At 34.9% G+C, this 20,382-nt stretch overlaps 1 protein-coding gene, 1 long non-coding RNA gene and 2 pseudogenes across 2 annotated transcripts; 2 read left to right on the top strand and 2 right to left on the bottom strand.

Moving 5' to 3' along the window:
* Positions 1-8,054: 8,054 nt before the first annotated feature.
* Positions 8,055-11,146, top strand: LOC108327150 (protein DOWNY MILDEW RESISTANCE 6-like; annotated as a pseudogene).
* Positions 11,147-12,736: 1,590 nt separating this feature from the next.
* On the bottom strand, positions 12,737-15,793 carry LOC108326952 (receptor-like protein kinase FERONIA). Its single transcript, XM_017560587.2, has 3 exons — positions 15,654-15,793; positions 13,334-14,184; positions 12,737-13,252 (listed from the first exon to the last, which is right to left on the bottom strand). Exons 2-3 carry the CDS (start codon positions 13,962-13,964, stop codon positions 12,819-12,821), a joined length of 1,065 nt encoding a protein of 354 aa, XP_017416076.1. The 5' UTR covers positions 13,965-14,184; positions 15,654-15,793; the 3' UTR covers positions 12,737-12,818.
* On the top strand, positions 14,241-17,549 carry LOC128195500 (uncharacterized). Its single transcript, XR_008247120.1, has 3 exons — positions 14,241-15,125; positions 15,287-16,208; positions 16,511-17,549. It is a non-coding gene; the product is annotated as an uncharacterized LOC128195500 (long non-coding RNA).
* Positions 17,550-17,628: 79 nt separating this feature from the next.
* On the bottom strand, positions 17,629-19,193 carry LOC108328754 (receptor-like protein kinase FERONIA; annotated as a pseudogene).
* Between the last annotated feature and the right edge of the window lie 1,189 nt (positions 19,194-20,382).

Raw genomic sequence — 20,382 nt, 5'->3', positions numbered from 1 at the left:
TAGTTTTTTTTTTTTTTTCTGAACTATTAAATTGTTAACTATTTTTATAACCCTGCTTTAATACAAATGACGTGAACTCAATTAATGAATTACTTATTTTAACATTTAATGGATTATTTTAAAGTTTAATTCATCATTGTGAACGTATAAATATAAATACATAAAAGTTTCTGTTAATTGGTTTGCTTATATTCTTAGCATATTTGTATCATAGTATCTTAAATACCGTTTTTAATAAAAGAATAGTTTATATATATATATATATAAATATATATAAATAAATAAAATTACAAAAGATCATATAATCATTAAATATTTAAAATATTATTATTCAAATCATTTCATATTATATATATTTTAAATATTTAATGATTATATGATTTTTTGTAATTATATATATATATATATATATATATATATATATATATATATATATATATATATATATATATATATATATATATATATATATATATTCATTTTGTAGCACTTGGATGTTCCAACCTGTATAAAAAAGTGTATACATTTTTTTGTTTATTTATTTCATATTTAAGATTTATACATTTGATAGGAAAATCTGTCCAAATTAAATATTTAATAGTTATATGATTTTTGTATTTAAATATATATATATATATATACACTAGTACAGGAAACGGAAATGACACCGGTTAATTTCGTTTATAGGCACCGGTTGTGCAACCGAGACATATAGAGACGAGGTAAAAAGCATAAGTTTAATGCCTCGGTTGCGAACCGAGTCAAAAAGAGATCGGTTTTCGCCTCGGTCCTCCTTTGAACCGAGACCGTATCTTAGAAAATTCAATAAAAAAAATTTCAAAATACTGCTGAACCTACTGGGATTCATTACAGAACATCAAAGTTCATTACAGAGATCAAAGTTCAGATATAGAGCATATAACAAAAGCCACTGGGATGAAAGAATCAATGTTGTTCATTACATAGCATATAACAAATGGAAACAAAATCAGAAAATAGAATCCGAAAATCATTACAAAGCATCAAAGTTGAGGTACATCAGAAAATCAGAAAATAATAGTTCAGATTATTTCATTACAGAGCATATAACAAATGAAAAAAAAATCAAAGAAACCAAGGATTCATACTTTTGAAACCCAGCCTCAAACCCCATTTCCCAGTTTCTAAAAATCGTCAACGGCAAGCGACTTCCGATGGCAAGTGGCAAGCGGCTCCCGACGGCAAGCGGCAAGCGGCTCTCGATGACGAGTGGCGAGTGCGAAACGGCGAGCGCGAAGCGGCTCCCGACGACAAGCGGCAAGTGAGTGCTAGGCCAGCGACTCCACCACTGGCACGGGATCTGGATCTAGATCTGGACCGGCCACCGCTTGCTCTTCACTCGAGAGGCGATGCAGTCGCAGGCGAGGTGGAAGCCGCACTCGATGGCGGTGAGGCGAAAGGTGGCGTGGAGAAGGAAGAAGAAAGCTTTGCGCGTGGTGGCCGACGGCGTGGTTGAACGGCGGTGCTTGCGGCGCTGATGATGGGGTTTGGTGGAGAGGAGAAATCGGAGGAAGGGAGGCAAAGATGAGAGCGAGAGCGCGAGATATGAGAGCGAGAGTCTGAGAGGTTTTGCGGGAAGAGAGGTTTTGCGGGAAGAAGAACAGTGAAAGTGAATAAAGTTTTGAACTTTAACCCTCAAACCCAGTCATCGAGGCAAATATAGGCCTCGGTTAAAATAAAACCGCAACATAAATGTGTTACAACTTCTCTTTTCAAAAACGGGTTTAAAAGAACAGGTGCAGTATACTCTTTTCAAAAGCGGGTTTAAAAGAACCGAGACATATAGTGTCTCCAAAATTACATTTCTGCCACCGCGTTTTTATATGTCTCGGGTTTTCAAAAACCGAGGCATAATACGCGATTTAAAAACCCTATTTTTTACTAGTGACATATTTATATACATATATATACATATATATATATATATATATATATATATATATATATATATATATATATATATATATATATATATATATATATATATATATATATATATATATATATATATATATATATATATATATATATATATATATATATATATATATATATATATATATATATAAAAGTTTGCTAACAGCGTATACCTGTTTTTCAATTGATACATATTAGTAATGTGTATCAGGTTTTAGTTGACAAAAATATCCTTATATATTATGGATTTTAAGTTTTAAGGTTAAGGGTATTTTAATAATTTTCATTCTCAAAATTAAAGAAAAAAAAGAAACTCCCAAATCTTTGCTCACATCTCTCATTCCTCTCAACTCTTTCTCTTTTATCTCTCTTACTCTAACATTTTCTCTGTCATGTTATGACAGTCATAACTCAAAAACATCAGAAACACGGACTCTTAAACAATCTTAAAAAAATGATTTTATAATGAGTTTGCATTTTATAATTTTTGTCTTATCTAATTTTATCCAATTTTCACAAGCATAAAAGAATTGGTAATTGACTTGGAAAAAATAAAAAATATTCGTTGTTAAACAATTTCTTACAAAAAATGATTTTATAATGAGTTTTTATTTTATAATTTTTGTCTTATCTAATTTTATCTAATTTTCACAAACATAATGATATCAAAGAAATTGATAATTGGCCTAGAAAAAAATAGAAACACTCGTTGTTAAACAAATTTTTACAAAAATGATTTTATAATGAGTTTTTATTTTATAATTTTTGTCGTGTATAATTTTATCTATTTTTCATAAGCATAATGACATTCGAAGGAATTGGTAATTGGCTTAGAGGGTTTTTTTTGGAGATGATGATTCAACATATGCAAATGATGAAATTAGAGAGGTTAGTGAAGATGGTGAAATTGAAAGAGATCTTGAATGAACCTTTTCCTGAAGGTGAATATGTCAATGACTCAACTCTTTACAAATGCAAATTGTTTAACGACAAGTGTTTCTGATTTTTTCAATTGGGGCTACAGTAGGATGATAGAGAAAAAGTTGGAGTGAGAGAGATGAAAGAGAAAGGGTTGAGAGGAATGAAAGAGGTCAGTAAGGGTTTGGGGGTTTCTTTTTTTTTTTTTAGTTTTGAGAATAAAAATTATTAAAATACCCTTAACCTTAAAACTTAGAATCCATGATATATAAGAGTATTTTTGTCTACTAAAACTCGGTACACATTGCTAAAATGTACCAACTGAAAAACAAGCATACACACATTAGCAAACCCCATATATATATATATATATATGTGTGTGTGTGTGTGTGTTTTTTTTTTCTTTTTGTAGCATGGATACTCCAACCCATATAAAAAAAGGCTTAATACCTTTTTTGCTGCCTTGAAAGGGGGAATGTTCAAAGTGGTCATACCTTTTTAAAAAAGTTGGAAACGGTCCCAAGTTATGAAAAAACGGGTCAAGTTAATTCTTTTTGCTTATCGACAGACTTTTACGGAAGGGGGCCGTTGGTAATGCTTTGGTGATTTTAACTACTCAAGGACCTTAGGCCGTTAGTAAGTAGATCGATGAATTGAGATAAAAATTTGGGATTTTTCTGTCGTGAAATCACTTTGTCCCGTCCAAAAAACCTATTTTCTCTTTCCTCCCTCCTAAAGCTGGTCGTGGTTCTTCACAGGCAAAGCTGCTCTCGTGTTTTTCTTTGGCGAAGGTGCATCGTTGTGAGGTGAGGTGCGTGGGCCACTGACGTTGTGATGAGGACGTTGATGTCATGAGCAGAGGCGATTGGTGTTGCGGTTGGGGGATTATGGTTGAGAACTCTTAGTGGACGACGATTCCTGCACATTCTTTGGCTGCTGTGGTGTAGGGAGGTTGTTGTGGAGGTAGGGTGTCGAGAATCATCCCTTTCATGCATGTCAAATCTCTATTGTTGTTAATGGTTTGTTGTTTATGATGCAGGTAAATTCTTTTGGCGTACGTTTAAGGTTTTTCTTGAAGGGTTGGTCCTCCGGTTGAGGGTTTTTTGTTGAAGGCTGGTGGAAGGGCATTGGTGCATTCTTTGGTGCTGCCCTGGTGTAGGGAAGCTCTTGTGGAGGGAGGGTTCGAGAATCCCTATATCGTGGAGGCCAGTTAAGGGAAAATTGTGCACCACTAATATGTGCATTTGATTTATGTTTCAGTCTTATAGCTAACCTTGTAAAGTGCGTGTAATTTTTGATTGTTATAACTGTTGTTTTAGAAAGAAAGTTGGGCTGAGCAGTGGTGAACCTTGCGTGCTCAATGTATATCCATTATATTGATTGTTTTCTTTATTCAAGCATGAATTGGAAGTTGGCACAGGGTTGTGAACTCTAATGCGTGTTTTGAGTAAATGCTTGTAACAGTGCAATGTGTCTTTTGATGTCGTAGTCATTGATAGCTATTTGAATTATTTTAAGTCTTAGAGAACCTTATTTCAAGTGCTAACGCAAGAATAAAAGTGGTGAGGCAGTGTTAATTGGTTGGACAGTTGGTGAGAATTCAGTTTCCTTTTATTTGACTTGGTTACATACTTTCTTGTCTTGAGTGATTGAGAGGGGAAGGAAAGTATGGTCAGGTCCTTCAAAAATTGAAAACAATCTCTATCTGTAGAAGACAGAGACAGACACCCATTTAAGAAATAAGGTCAGTGAGAGAAAAAGAAAACAAGGAAGTTCAATGGATTCTCAAGTAGAGAAGGATCAAGAAAAAAAAAACTGATTGTAAAAAGAGACATAACAAATCCTGAACATCTCAAAAGATATTAGGATTTGAAACTATTGACTCACATGCACCCTCCATGAACTGATGCAATGAAAATTGTGCAAGTCTTGGTACAAAATAATAAGAATTTGTATACGCAAAAATAACTCACAAGCTACATGTACATTGTAAGGAAACGACTTAAGAATTTTATAGGAGAGAAGCATTGAATTGGAACAAGCCTTATTGAAGTGTTGCAATGTCTGTGGTGTTTGTGCTTCACAGATAAAAACATTTCTATGTAACAAACATCTCATTAACACTAATTATTTCTCTCCACCTTTTTTTCCTATCACATTATATCAACTATCATTGCTATATTTCTCTCTCTAGATGTTCATGGATGATTTTTTATTATTGCATTTTAGGAAAACAAGAATGATGAGAATATAAGTGTAGGGCATAGTTCTTTTATCTTTTGGTTCTCTCATCTCCCTCTTTATATCCTGTGTTTTGCTCTTATTCCCTCTTTCTTTTTTGTTTTTTTCTCTTTCAATCAATATCCTACATTAGTGATATCTAGAGCCTATAGTTTTCTTGTCACTAGACCAAAACCTATAGGTATGTAAACACAACTACACAAAATGAAAGAATGCTTCGTTCAAATTTAACAAAGGCTTGAAAAGGTTGATACACTATTAGGCATAGGGGAGGACATTTCAGACCAACTTTAGAGGTTATTAGTCTTATGCTTCGTTCAATTTCATTTTTTTCTAGGGTGTGTTTTCCACATGTGCTATTATTAGTCTTACACTGCTCTTTCTTTCTCCTACAAATCCAGGTGAACTTGTTTTGACACAGAAATAGAATATATTTGGGCTAGCTAATCTCACGTACAAGTTTAGTTAGAACAATGTAAATGTGTATGTTTGAATCTTCCCCCTTCCCAGTAGTTTTAGTTTGGCCTTGCTAAAGAGGAGAAGTACCAATTTATTTTCCTTATGGCTGGTTCCTCTCAACAAACCATATTTAGAGGTTCTCTTCTCAATTTCTTCTCTCTGCCATTTATCTCGAGCAAGCAAACCCCAATCAGTTTCGTTCCTTGTGTCTCTGTGCATTACTCGCGAATAATCCAACCTTGGAGAAGAGGGTTTTCGGTTTGTGGCTTAGTAATGCGAAATCCTGCCCGGTGACTCGTAGTGTGACGTTGAGAGAAGAACTGTGATCTTGGCTGTTTGGGGAGGCGACGACGTGACGGGGGTCTTTGTTTGATGGTGACTGATGACGACAGTAGCGACCCGTTGCGAGGGGTATCGGCGACGACAGCGAAATGAATCGCGATCCCATTCTTGCAATTTAGGGTTCTTGACCTTGTTTCCAATTTGGGAATGTGGGTTGTTGTCTCTTCCAATGTAGGTTTTGGTCTCGTTTTGTTTTGAGCCAAGGTTTGAAATGGGGATTTCGAATTGGGATTGAATTTAAGGTTTCTTAAATTGGGAATTTGGAGGTTAGGGCTTTCAAATTTTGGGTTTCTTTCCTGATTTCTCTCTTGGGTTAAGATTATATTTCTTCTATGTTGATTCAAGGCTTGAATTGGAGCTTCTGATCCTCTTTTCTGTTTTGCGAATTGAGAAGGTGAGGTTTTCGATTTTGAATTTGGGTCTGGGGTTTTGACTCTTCGTGTTGATCTGAGTTTGAGTTTCGTGAGCTCACATCTTTGAGTGCTTGGTTTTTGTCAGCATTTGGGTCTGACGGTGGTGGTTACCTAACTCAAATTTTCCCCAATTTCAACACCCAATTTGTTAATATCCACCTCAACCTCTAATTAAATAACACGTCAGCACACACATAACTAAATAATGACACGTAGGTACTATCTGCTACCAGATCATCAATCCATTAACACCATTTGTTTCTATTTAACGGAAGGGACGATGTTGACGCAAAATTTAATAAGTGAGGATCAATTTCAAACACTTTTAAAACGAGGGACTGAGTTGACATTATTCAGCAAAACTGGAACAAAATAGGTTATTAAGCCTAACTAAAAATATTAATAATAATAAATTAAAGTTGTTTTTTTATATTGTTCACGTTTTAGTGTCTCTTTGGAAGTCATACTTTAAAATTAAGATTTTGTATATGATTTCTGCTCTTATCCTTCGTAGTTCCATAAATCACTCTTTTTTTTAAGTAACAAGCTCCAATAAAACATATTGTAATACATATAAACCAAAAATAAACACAAGAATAAAAATTGATGAGTGCATAGCCATATAGAATGAAGTAAACCTCTTTTTCTTGTAGCAGGGAATGAAAGTTTAACATAGAGTATGTTAGTTTGATTGCTACACTCATGAAAAAAATGAAAACATTTTAAACATCAAAACAGTGTCTTTTGTGCGAAAGAAAGAAAGTGTGTGGTAGCGCATGGTTGAAGGGTGTGCTTATTATCATGTCCAAATCATGTTACAATATCACCAAACATCTCAGAAACTACTTGTCATCACTTGCTTTGGTTTTCACATAATTGAGTTCAGTTCAAGAGAGTGACACACCAAAACATGCTACCCATATTTATCTTACCTTAACAATGTATATATATATATATATATATATATATATATATATATATATATATATATATATATATATATATATATATATATATATATATATATATATATAATGATTGAAGAATCACATAATTCATTATTATAAGAGGAACCTTTCACATTAGAAAATTGATTATAAATTCAACCCACATAACAAATATTTATTATTTAAACTGAAATTTCATTAATAATAATAATAATAATAAATACTTCTGAAACAGAGGTCATCCATTTTTGAAGATTTTATTTTAAATATTAATAAAATGTATATTAAACATTAACATCAAGAAATTACCAATTGTTACTTTCTGTTCTTTACCTCATGAGCCAGAGAAAGAGATCACAATAGAGAAGAAAATGTAGACTTTTTTTTTTATGTTACTATATAGTTAATTTCGTGTTTTTGTAAAATTAATGGAATGAGATACACATGTGTATTATATTTATGTACATAACAATAAAAATAGAAACAAATTAAGCAATTAAACCTTTATTTTAATTTATAATCATTAATATATTTATGTTTTTTATTATAATCAAATAAATACATTTTAAACATATTAAAATAATAAACAAATTAAATTATTTAATAATTATATTAACGTAAAAAAGGTCTATTATCATATTAATCTAAACATAATTAAAAAATTCATTTATTTCTTTTTTATTTTCATCACATTCAAACCATTAAACTTTTTATGATATTCTTCTTTTCGTTTCATTTCTTTTCTATTCTCTTTCCATCCAAACAAAACTTAAAAGTTGAATTGACGACAAAAGTTTAATTCTTCTTTCTTCCTATAAATCTGTGTGTAATCATTTAGCATTTTTCTGCTATTATATATAGTTCGTAAGAGCATCAGTGCCACTCATGCTGTCATAACATATCATGGCCGAGAAGCTGGTGTCTAGCTGGTACAATCTTCATTCTTCGGTGCCATCATCATATGTGCAACCACCAGAAAGAAGACCTGATAATGCTGTTTTCGCCTCTGGAAAGTTAGTTCCAGTTATTGATCTTGGAGGACATCATCGGCCTGATATCATAAGGAATATCTTAAAGTCCTCACAGGATTATGGCTTTTTCCAGGTTCATATATTCTTTATTCACTAATTTCCTTTCCTTCACTTTCTTCTTATTCATCACACGTGTTTCCCATAATCATGGATATTGGTTGCACACACGTGCCTGTAGACTTGGAATCTCTCATTCATTGCAAAATGTACATACCAGTTAGAAATTATATCATGCATGTATCTGTGGTGTTGTGTGATATAACTATTTCTTATGTGAAACACTACCCATTTTGTAGTCTTACGTGATGGTCTTGATTTTAACATATATGTATATTTGGTTAATCTGAAACTGTGAAAAACAAGGTAGGTTATCAACCATGGACTTTCTAAGGATGTACTGGATGCTACACTGAATATTTTCAAAGACTTCCATGCCATGCCTGAGGATGTGAAGATAAAGGAAAGCTCTAAGGATCCAAATGGAAGGTGCAAGCTCTACACAAGTAGCGGAAGAGCCACCAAAGATGTTGTTAAGTATTGGAAAGACTCATTAACACACCCATGTCAACCTATGGGAGAATTCATGAAATATTGGCCAGATAAACCACATGGATATCGGTAAATTAATTCATTTTTGCTTTGTTCTTCTTCTTGTTTTCACTTAAACGTGCACGATTCATCGTTGAAATTTTCAATCTATCTTTTTAGTCAATGGTAGATGATGTGCTGGTTAGCCTTATAATACTGATTTTCCTACACACTTGTGGATTTCTTAATGGAATAGGATGTTAAAGCAACCGGCGAGTTAATGATAGTTGCATGATCATGTTATTTTTATACATATATAATCACCTGATATGTTAAAAATAATGAATAAGAGTGTCGTTATAGATGATTCAATTCACAAACAGTAACTGTCATAATCACTTTAATACGTTAATATGGACTTAGATGAGTTGACCCTTCTTATTTTATGTTCTATAAAAAGTAAGTATGCTAGGTAATATTTAGTTTTAAATTTTATTCCTTATATAAATAAACAAATTTAAAAAACCTTTAACGAATATGTCAATTCTGGTCCCACACTGTTTTTTTTTTTTTTGTAAATAATGGTGTGAAAATGGATTGAACAACTCGTTTTATTACGTTAGATACTGCAACAAACAAGTACAATAATGTTCTAAAGAATCATATACATAAATTCTTAGAATAAGTGAAGTTTTTTCATCATTTCTCAAATAGTGAACTATGAATTAATATTATAAATTGTAATAAATTACTGATTGCATTCCTGTTGCAGTTGTTTGAGGAAGTAAGTCTGATTTTGTGAAGTTTCAGTGAAGTTGTAGGGAAATACACAGAAGAAGTAAGGAAAGTGGGAGTGAAAATCTTGGAGCTGTTTAGTGAAGGATTAGGACTTAACAGAGAATATTTGTGTGGAGGACTTAGTGAAGAGCCTGTAGTGTTGTCTCATTACTACCCTCCTTGTCCTCAACCAAGTTTAACCTTAGGAACATCCATTCACAAAGATCCTAACCTTATTACCATTCTGCTTCAACAACTAGGGATCACTGCACTTGAGGTCTTCAAAGATGGGGAATGGATTTCCGTTGACCCAATTCCCAATGCCTTTGTGGTAAACATTGGGATTGTGTTACAGGTAATTTTTTTCTTCTTTTTTTTAATAAAAAGACTGACAAAGATTACCCCAAAAATATTTATAGTAAAAAGAAACACAATTAATTGGAAAATTAAAAAGATAAACTAATTTATCATAGATGTTCTTATAAATTAGAAGGTTCCAATTGAGCCTGAATGAATGAGTGTTTATTTTCACATTGTATTTTTTTTAAAGAGTTGTATTAGGGTTAATATGTTTGTGGTTTCTAAACTTAGGACGTGAAATTCAAATAAGTTCTTGTCATATATTTTGATACATTTTAGTCTCTAAAATTTAAAATGAATATAGATATTTTATCTCAACGTATTTTTTCGTCTTAAACTATGTTTCAGATTTATATTTAATCTGGAATAATCAAATAGTGTAAATAATTCCAAAATGTAAGCCTAAAATATAGTTTAACACATTAAAAGATTTAATTTAGTTGGATCAGGAAGATTATATTCAAGTTTAAAGTTTGAAAACTAGTACTAAAGTTTCAAACAAATTCTAATTTTAAAGTTTAAGGATTAAAATATACTTAACCCATTATATTCTAATCCTTTGTCTTATTCCATCCATGCATACAATAGATTCTGTCGAACAATAGATGGATTATAATTAAAATCCTTACAATGATTAGTTTGATCACCGGAAGCTAATCTTGATGATAAGTTTTGCATGACAAAGTTCAAATTTCTATGATTGCTACATATAGATAATTAGCAATGGAAGACTCATATTGCAGCTAAACACCGGGTTATCACAAATTCAAGAAGTGGGAGACACAGCGTTGCCTACTTCGTTAACCCAACAAAAGAATCCCTTGTAGAACCTGCTAAGCCTCTGATAAGTCCAACTTCTCCTCCAATGTTCAGATCTATGACATTTGGAGAGATGACTGCAAACTTTCTGACCAAAGGCTTTCAATTTGAAGAAGAATTGCGGACAGTAAATTTCCAAAATTAATATGGAAAAGTAATGCAAAACTTTTAAAACGACTATATAAAGTTATGTCTCTCTTGAAAGAATAAAGTTTATGTTTGCAATGTCGAAGCTTGTGAATGTAGTGAACATATTACACTTCAATGGCTTGTGGTCTACTTGTATTTTCAATCTTTCGTACTCTTAAGATTGAGGAACTCTTCTGTATTGAATTCAAACTTCTGTTTACTGTTAGTGTTCTGGCTAATGACCTCATATATATTGAGAATGTGAAATTAACTAAGCAAGAGATTGGTTTGTGTGAAATATAAATTCTCCAACACTTACTCAGAAGTTTCTTTCTGTTAATTGAACTCGTGTCATTATAAAGAAGAGGTTATAGAATTAGCTATTTTTTCTTTTAACTATAATAAGAATGCCATTTGTGGTGTTACAAGCAACGAAAAACTGATGTAAAACAGTAAGGAGAATATACCGAATCTCATCAAAAGGACCAATCAAAAGGATGCTACCAAATCTCAGAAATAAATAACAGAGAAATCTCAGATAATAATCCTACTACTGATGCAATGGCAGACAGGCTTAAGTTCAATAAGGTATAATTATTTTCAGTGCTGTTCAGATCCTTGTAGTTTTTTTTTTCCAATGAATAAAGACTCTGGTTTGACATGTACATACAAGTTTCTAGTTATTACTACTTATTTATTTTGTTGGCATGTAATTTGAGAGATCCATTTTGTGAAATCAACAGAGTAAGTGTTTGGATTGTGTAGAATACAAATTCTCTGACACTCAAGAACTCCGAAGTTTCTTACTGTAAATTTTCATTTGTCTTCCCTTTTGCTTCACTATTCCATTAATGTGATAACCGAGGACAAGTTAGAGAATTAAGAAGAGGAGTTCTATAGTTTTGCTATAATAAGTTGGCCATTTTGTTTTGTAACAAGCAATGCAGAAACTGACATAAAACAGCAATGGGAAAATACAGATACTCATCAAAATACCAAATCTTATAAATAAAGAATAGAGAAATCTCACATATCTCCCTTCTCAGCATTTCTGACATTCCTCCATTTCTCGATTAATAAGATATTATTAAGATGGATGTAGTTTCTGTCTTAGGGGAAAAAATGACATTTGCAACTTCTATACTAAAATCAAAATGTTAGAAACAGGGGTCGCAACAAATGCTACAAACATCTCAATACTTAGTTCAGAAGAATCACTGTCTACCACCCATCTCTCTATCTCAATGTTGTTCCTTTGTAGCATCTATCTCTTAGGCCTCCCTCAGTCCCTTTTATCTCTCGAATCATGACATGTTAACAACTTTTTTTTTAACAATTTTTTGACATTAATCTGTTTTACGAATCAACAAAATAATGACACATAATCTATTCAAAAAGTTGTTAAGAAAATTGTTAACATATAATAGTCCTTTACTCATACTTTCTACTTTGATACTTATGCTTTTTCCTACTTCAATACTTAGGTTTTTGTATTTTTTGTAATGGAAGGCTACTAGAAGTGTAACGTGATTTATATATACAATACATCTTCATACATTGTTGTTAAGAATTTTGGAAGTGTAACAAAACTACATATAATTAAAAAAGTTGGAAGCATGTATCAGAACAGAAGCCACATTAGTATCTAAATGCTCAACTAGTTTCAGCTTACTGTAACTGTTTTTTTCAACAAAAACAGAAACCTTAATTTCGGTGATCTTGTCACTTACATTTCTCAAGTACCACGTATTGTTTTTGTTAGAGAATTCAAGTGTGAATCTAAGTCTCACATTGGATAGAAATGAGATAGTAGAGTAGTATATAAAAATGAAAGATCCATTAACCCATTGTCTTAAGGTTTTAGATAAAGAGTGGTGTTGTTCCCTTATATAGTTGACTCAGGTGTTATTGGTGTCTGTGTAACTCACAGGAAACCTTCTCCTCAATACACCCATCACTTTCACTCCACGTGGAATAATGGTTTTGGACAATATGGTATAATCACAGTTGGAGTTTGTGATATCTGCTTGTTCCTGCATCGATAGAGCGTGCTCAAGTTGCACCTCTACTTCACCCATTGTAGGTCGCTCATCTGGTTCATACTTCAAGCAATTTACCATGACATCAACAAACACTTGCCAACAATCTGGTGCAATCTTTCCTTTGAGAATCGGATCAATTTTCTCCTCAACAGGGTGGTTCTCCGGAAAATTTTTTTCAGTCAGGGTTCTCCTGCACACAACATCGAGTAGAACCAAACCAAATGAGAAAACATCCCATTTAGCTGTGATGGTACCATCGGTGACCAGCGCAGCCATGAAGCCCCAAGTACCTATGAGAAAGAGTATTAACTTAGTTTGACCCACTAAAATTCATTGCAATGAGAAAGCTCATACAACAGAATAAAAATTACCCATAACATGCTCTACATTCATTTGCTTCTGCTTTGACATAAAACGTGATCCCTGCAGGCTAACACCAAAACCAGAGAGTTTTGGCTCCATGTGGTCATCCAAAAGGATGGTATTAGGACCTAGGATGCAGTGAAAGATGGTACGTTTAGCTCCGGTGTGAATGTAGTGTAGTATACGTGCTACTCCTATGCAAATTTCTAGCCTCTTCTTCCATGATAGTTTACCATCTTGTAGTTGTTCGTCTAGAGATCCATTGGACATGTACTCGTATACAAGAATCTTCTCATTTTCGTGGTTGCAGAATCCTATAAGAGACACACATCTGGGGTGATGAAGCTGACATAACAATTCTATTTCCGTGTTGAACGCTTCCCATCCTTGATCATTAAATCGCTTTATTGCGACCGTGTAATCAGAAGCCCCATTATGCTGTAAACAGCCTTTATATACTTCACTAAATAATCCACGTCCTACTACTCTGTTTGTATCAAAGTTATCGGTGGCTTTCCTGATATCGATGAGAGAAAATTGATGGCACAGTTCTTCTATTAACGATGGAAACTGTCTCCGAGATGAATTTGTATTTGTTGTGGGCTTCGAACAGCACATGCCCAAACAATTCAGAAACATAGTTCCAATTTGTAACACCTGCTTGCTTAAGTAGTTTTCACTTGTCACTTACCATAGACATTGAACTATGCTACTTCTCATTCGTTTGGCTTGAGAAGAATATTAGGTTTGGGTTGGAATCTCGCCAAAATAAGATCCCCTAAAGTTTTTACAAGGCTGTGTTTATTTCTCACCAAGCATTCATTTCAGATATTGTTTGCTCTCCTTCAAAGACTGGGGCCTGCATATGAAAGTCTGACTCAGTCAAAATGAGAATAAGCATAGTCAAAATGAGAATAAGCAATTGGAAAAGTTGAAAGACTTTTATTTCTGGAAAAATGTTTATAGAGAAATTCATCCAACCCAATATGGTCGTAGAAAAAGTTAGGTAGATTCACCTAGTGTTATAGTTAGGGATGGTAGAAAGGGCTCGACGGATTAGCCTCTCAATTTGGTAAAATAATGGCGGGTTGGATGACAAAATAAATAAAACAGCAGTCCAACCTCATAGCTTGACAGTGGACCTGTTAGGATAAAATTAAATATCAAGGTTTATTTGCAATTACGTTTAAGTTCCTGGCTTTTGTTTTTAGTTTTTTTTTTGTATAATATACTCGGTCAGTATTATTCGGTTAGTGTTGGTCAGTATTATTCGGTTAGTGTTGGTCAATATTATTCAGAGAAGAGAGGTCTCTTCTCTGAGCAAGAATCCCAGGTGTGCATTCCCTACACACGCGCATGCCGCTGCTCCCGTCCGACCAGTCACGGTGCCACCGCCTCCTACCCACCTTGACTTCGCCGGCGACACCACTCCGCCGGATCCGCCGGCGGCCACGGCGTCACCGCCCTCTCCCTCTCCTCGCTTCTAAAACGCCAACCCAGGGAAGGGTTTGCCTCCGTCGCATATGCACCACTACTTCTTCGAACCAGCCACCGCGCCACCACCTTCTACTAGTCTCGGCGTCGCTAGCGACACCACACTCCACCGGAGCTACCGCCGGTCGCGGCGTCCCCGCCCTCTCTTTCTCTTGTGAACGACAAAAACACAATCCCTGGGATGAGTTCTTCCTGATCCCACCGAGACCAGCCGCTGCCGGTGCACTGACGCCTCCTTCTCCCAACCGACCGCCGTCTACAGCTCCTTTTGTGCTAGGGTTGATTGATTAAACCAAACAACATAGTGTACGATGAACTGATTGCTTGGTATTTTCTTTTGATGTGGTTGTGGTTGAAGATTATGAGAAGTTGGTTCATGATATACTGGAATCTTTTTTTTAACAGGGGGAATTTGAAATAGGAAGATGATGAATCTGGAAATAATGAGTTAGGCTTTTCTCTTGCAGGAACATGGCCATAGGGGTTTTCACGGTGTAAGTCAAGGTTGATGATGATCAAGGGGGTTGTGTGCGGATATCAGTTTGCAGGTTTGGGTTCTGCAAAGAGAGCACTGGTCTCTCATTGTTGAAGGTCGTGAGGCGTGTTTGGGTTGTTGGGAATGGATGAAGGAGGGTACAGAAGCAAGCCAGAAGTAACAGAAATATGTATCCCTCTATAATTACATATTTAGTCCAGATATGAGCAAGCAAACCATGCCAAGCCTTATCAAATCAAATGGAAGCAGATATCAACCCAATCCCAATACAAGCAGACAACAACCATCAATATCCCAAACATTCATAGCATATGAGCAATTTAAGAGTGAAGACTTACCTTTCGCGTTCTAGCTTTTACTTGCTTCGTAAGTGCCTGCGAACGACAATGAAGATGCTAACGAGAGTGGATAGTGAGGGTCCTGTTGTGTGAATGGAAGATGGGAAATCATGGGTCCTCTGGTTTTGAGTGTGTTGAAGAAGATGGAAGGGTAAATCAAAGATGAACTAATGATGAGGAGAGCCTTTTTCTGTGCGAGTGAGAACAGTGAGAACAGGATGTTGTGAGAATCCAAAGGTATCAGTTTTCTTTTTTTTTTTTGTGAAAATGTTTTTGGGATTCTATTGTGCGTGGTGAAGAATTGAATTCTCAGAGTCGTGTGAGTGAATGATAATGGTGTTGGAAGTGAGGGGAGTCCAGAGTTTGGAGTTCGGCTATGGTATAATGACGTGAGACCGATAGGTGGAAGTCAAAAGATGAATTGTGATCCTCCGATCCAAAATGGCTCTCTCCCTTAGCCATGTTCACGGGGCAGATGAAACCAAAGTCAAAAGCTTGGCCTGTTCAATGATTGCTTCCTGCAACAGCCCTTCCTCTGCTGTGTCTCCTCTTAAGGTAAGCTAGCTAAAGGCAGAAGATTTGTACAAGAATGGGAGATAGCGTAAGCAGACCGAGAAAGTTGAACTTTGCCAATTTTTTTTTGTTTCTTTTTGAAATAGGATTAAAATAAAATAAAATACATTATAATAAAATAGACTCAGATACAATTACTCAAAATAACAAAGTAAAATAATCATAAAATAAAATTAGAATAACATAAAATAAAATAAAATAAATTTCATCAAAATTATATAATTTAGTCACTCGGAAATTGGGTGTTGACAAAAGGACAAATTGGATTTGTACGTATTGTACAGATTTGTGGACAAGTTCGGCTTTGAAAAGATAGCAAAAGCTACGTCAGGAGAAACGTGTGTGATATCCTGGAGAAGACATACAAAGGGATGACCATGATAAGCAAGTACGACTTCAAATTCTTATAGGTGAGTTTGAAAACTTTGAAGATGAAAGAGAGAAAACGAGTAGCCGAATACATAATTCGGGTGAAGACCGTGGCAAATCAACTCGACAGAAATGGAGAGTACCGCCTGTCAGCTGAGTTATGGAGAAGATCAGGTCGTTGACAAACAACTTTGAGAACATAATTTACACCATTAATTAATCCAAGGATTTGTAATTGCTCTTAGTTAAAGAGCTTGTCGGGTCAAACACTTCAAGCAAAGCATGACCTGAGGAAGATGCTCGAAACACTAAGTTCGTGACCCTGGAGAGTCAAGGAAGGTAGGTCGTGACAAAGATTACAATGAAGACGACAAATAATAAATCGGCAAAGTCATCTGTGACAAAGGACAAGGTATGGTTACTGAGACGCTGCACAGCCATGTAGCCCCAAGTACCTAAAAGTGAAAGTAATATCTTAGTTTAACTGACAAATTAATTGGGTAGAAATGACTAAGCTCGTAAAATAAAACATTACCCATATGAATATCATTATCTACTTTAATTGGGTTTGGCTTTGACATAAAACGTGCTCCCTGTACGCTAAGGTCAAAATCTTGAGTCTTGGCTGCATATTGTCATCCAAAACAATGTTAGTGTTCAGATCTATGACATTTGGAGCAGTGAGTGTGACCATAGGCTCACAATTTGAAGAAGAATTGCGCACAGTAAATTTCCAAAAGATAATGGAATAGTAATGCAAAACTGATCATATTTTCAAACGACTATACAAATTGATATCGCACTCGAAAGACTAAGGTCTATGTTTGCAATGTCCATGCTTGTGAATGTAGTGAGCATATTAAACTTCCATGGCTTGTGGCCTACTTGTATTTTGAACCCTTCGTACTCTTAAGGTTGAAGAACTTTTCTGGAATGAAGTAAAACATTTCTGCTTGTCTTTTAGTGTTCTGGCTAATGACCTTATATATAGTTGGGATGTGAAATCAACTAAACAAGAGATTGGATTGTGTGAAATATAATATCTCCAATAGAAAGTAAAAGAAAGATATTTTTGTGGTACTTGTACTCCTATATAACAAAGTAACCACCAAATTAAATTTCACGAACTTCTCTTCTCACATCACATTCTGTTTCACGTGCATGGGAATAATAGTTTTGGACAATAATATATAATCGCGGTTGGAGTTTGTGATATCTGCTTGTTCCTGCATCGATAGAGCGTGCTCAAGTTGCACCTCTATTTCACCCATTGTTGGTCGCTCATCTGCTTCATACTTCAAGCAATTCACCATGACATCTACAAACACTTGCCAACAATCTGGTGCAATCTTTCCTTTGATAATAGGATCAATTTTCTCCTCAACAGGATTCTCCAGAAGTTCTTTCTCAGAGAGGGTTATTAAATGATACGTCCTCCTGCACACCACTACTAGTAGAACCAAACCAAAGGAGAAAACATCCCATTTATCTGTGATGGTACCATCCATGACATACTCTGTGGCCATATAGATCCAAGAACCTATAAGAAAAATTATTAGCTTAGTTTAACCCACAAAAATAAATTCATTGCTCGTAAAACAAAACAAAAATTACCTATAGCATGCTCTACATTGATTTGTTTCTGCTTTGACTTAAAGCGTGATCCCTGCACGCTAACACCAAAACCAGAGAGTTTTGGCTCCATGTGGTCATCCAAAAGGATGTTACTAGGACCGAGTGTACAGTGAAAGATGGAACGCTTGGCTCCAGTGTGAAGGTAGTGTAGTCCACTTGCTACTCCTATACATATCCGTAGCCTCTTCTTCCATGATAGTTCAGCATCTTGCAGGTGTTCATCTAGAGACCCATTGGACATGTACTCGTATACAAGAATCTTCTCATTTTCGTGGTTGCAGAATCCTATGAGAGACACATCTGGGGTGACGCTGGCATAACAATTCTATTTCCTTGTTAAACGCTTCGCATCCTTGATCGTTAAATCGCTTTATTGCGACCGTGTAATCAGAAGCACCATTATGTTGTAGATAGCCTTTATATACTTCACTGAACATTCCATTTCCTATTACTCTGTTTAGATCGAAGTTATTGGTGGCTTTTCTTAGATCAGCGAGAGAAAATTGATGGCACAGCTCTTGTATCACCGTTGAAAACTGTCTCGGAGATGAGTCTGTATTCGATGTGGGCTTCCAACAGCACATACCCAAACAACTGAGAAACATAGTTCCAATCTGTGCATATTGTCACCGAGATGAACTTGTGTCACCAAAACATTTCATAAACATTGTTCCAATCTGTGAAACAAACTACTCTCTCCATTCTCCACAGCTAAGACTGTCCTCTTTTTTCTTCATTTATACGCGTTGCCATGTTTCGTGAGAAAGAGCATATCAAAATGTGTAGCACCTTTTCTTCCACGAAATTGCTTCTTTATCCCTGCATTGATTGGCCACACACATACTCATATCAAACGGTCAATTAGGACGACTTTTTATGGAGTATTAATTAGGTGGACATAGACAACTTCTTAGTAGGTTCCTCCAGGCTTTAATTAATGATGCTGTGTTTGAACCATAAAATCCTGAATTCTTTTAAGTAAGTTCTTTCTCAATCATTTATTATGGAAGCTTTAATATTTTCTTTAATATGTAGATGGAGTATCCAAATTTTGAATCAATTATATTGTAATTTTACTTCATGAAAGCCAAACGGGTTTGTGGCCAAAGTTTTATGATGAATCTTTCTTATAAGATGTTATATACTCTTAATTTGAGACAATTCGGTGTAAGACTTTAATGAGATCTGAACTCAACTATACAAAGGATTGAGTACTATTTTCTACAAAAAACTTAAAGATAATGGATTAATGAGTCTTCCATCTTTATATAATGCTTTAGTTTTTCATTTCTATCCAACATGTGACTTTCACTTGCACTTGAATTTCCAATATGGACATGTACTCCAACACAAGAATTTTTTCTTTCTTGTGGTTGCATAATCCTACAAGAGACTCACAATTAGGGTGACAAACCTGACAGAGCAACTATATTTCGTTCTTGAACTCAACCATGACAGAGAGTTTCAACTGGAATCGCTTTATTGCAGTTGCATAATCTGAAGCATCATTGTGTTGGAAACAACCTTTGTATGCTCTGGCAGATCTTCCACGTCCAATTATTCTGTTCTGATCAAAGTTGTCGGTGGATTTCCTAAGATCAGTGAGAGAAAAATTGATAGCAAAGCACTTGTATAACCGTTGAGATGAACTTGCTTCTCCAAAACATTTGAGAAACATTTCTACAATTTGTGAGAGACCCCTGCTTCCTTATCACTTGTCACTAACTGAAAAAAACTCACCTCTACTCCTCTTCACTCTTCACAGCAAAGCTAACCTTATATGTAAACTGATAAAATAGCATAGTATGAAATTGACCTAAACATGTTATATTAACATCACAGTAACACATTCAGATCAAAAACAGCGGAAGCAAAAATGAAAGAATAATGTGCGTACCTCCTGCCATTGCAATTTTGTGAATCTAAACACAGACAACTTTGTTTTCTAAACCTTAACTCACTCAAACTCGATGGTGTGTTTTTTCTGAACAGAGGAGTAGACTTAGTGATCAAAACTGAGAGTAACTCATTCCCTTATATAAAGTCTGGCCATCACAGGATTTAAAATAAATGGGCTTTACGTTTAAAAATTAATAACTGCTCCATAACCTCTATGCAGTTAAAAGGATAAAAAATAATGGCTTAATGGACC

This window comes from Vigna angularis, chromosome 2, assembly GCF_016808095.1.
Source record: "Vigna angularis cultivar LongXiaoDou No.4 chromosome 2, ASM1680809v1, whole genome shotgun sequence".
NCBI lineage: Eukaryota > Viridiplantae > Streptophyta > Magnoliopsida > Fabales > Fabaceae > Vigna > Vigna angularis.
The sequence above is the reverse complement of the archived record's forward strand: the minus strand, read 5'-3'. Positions and strand labels throughout refer to the sequence as shown.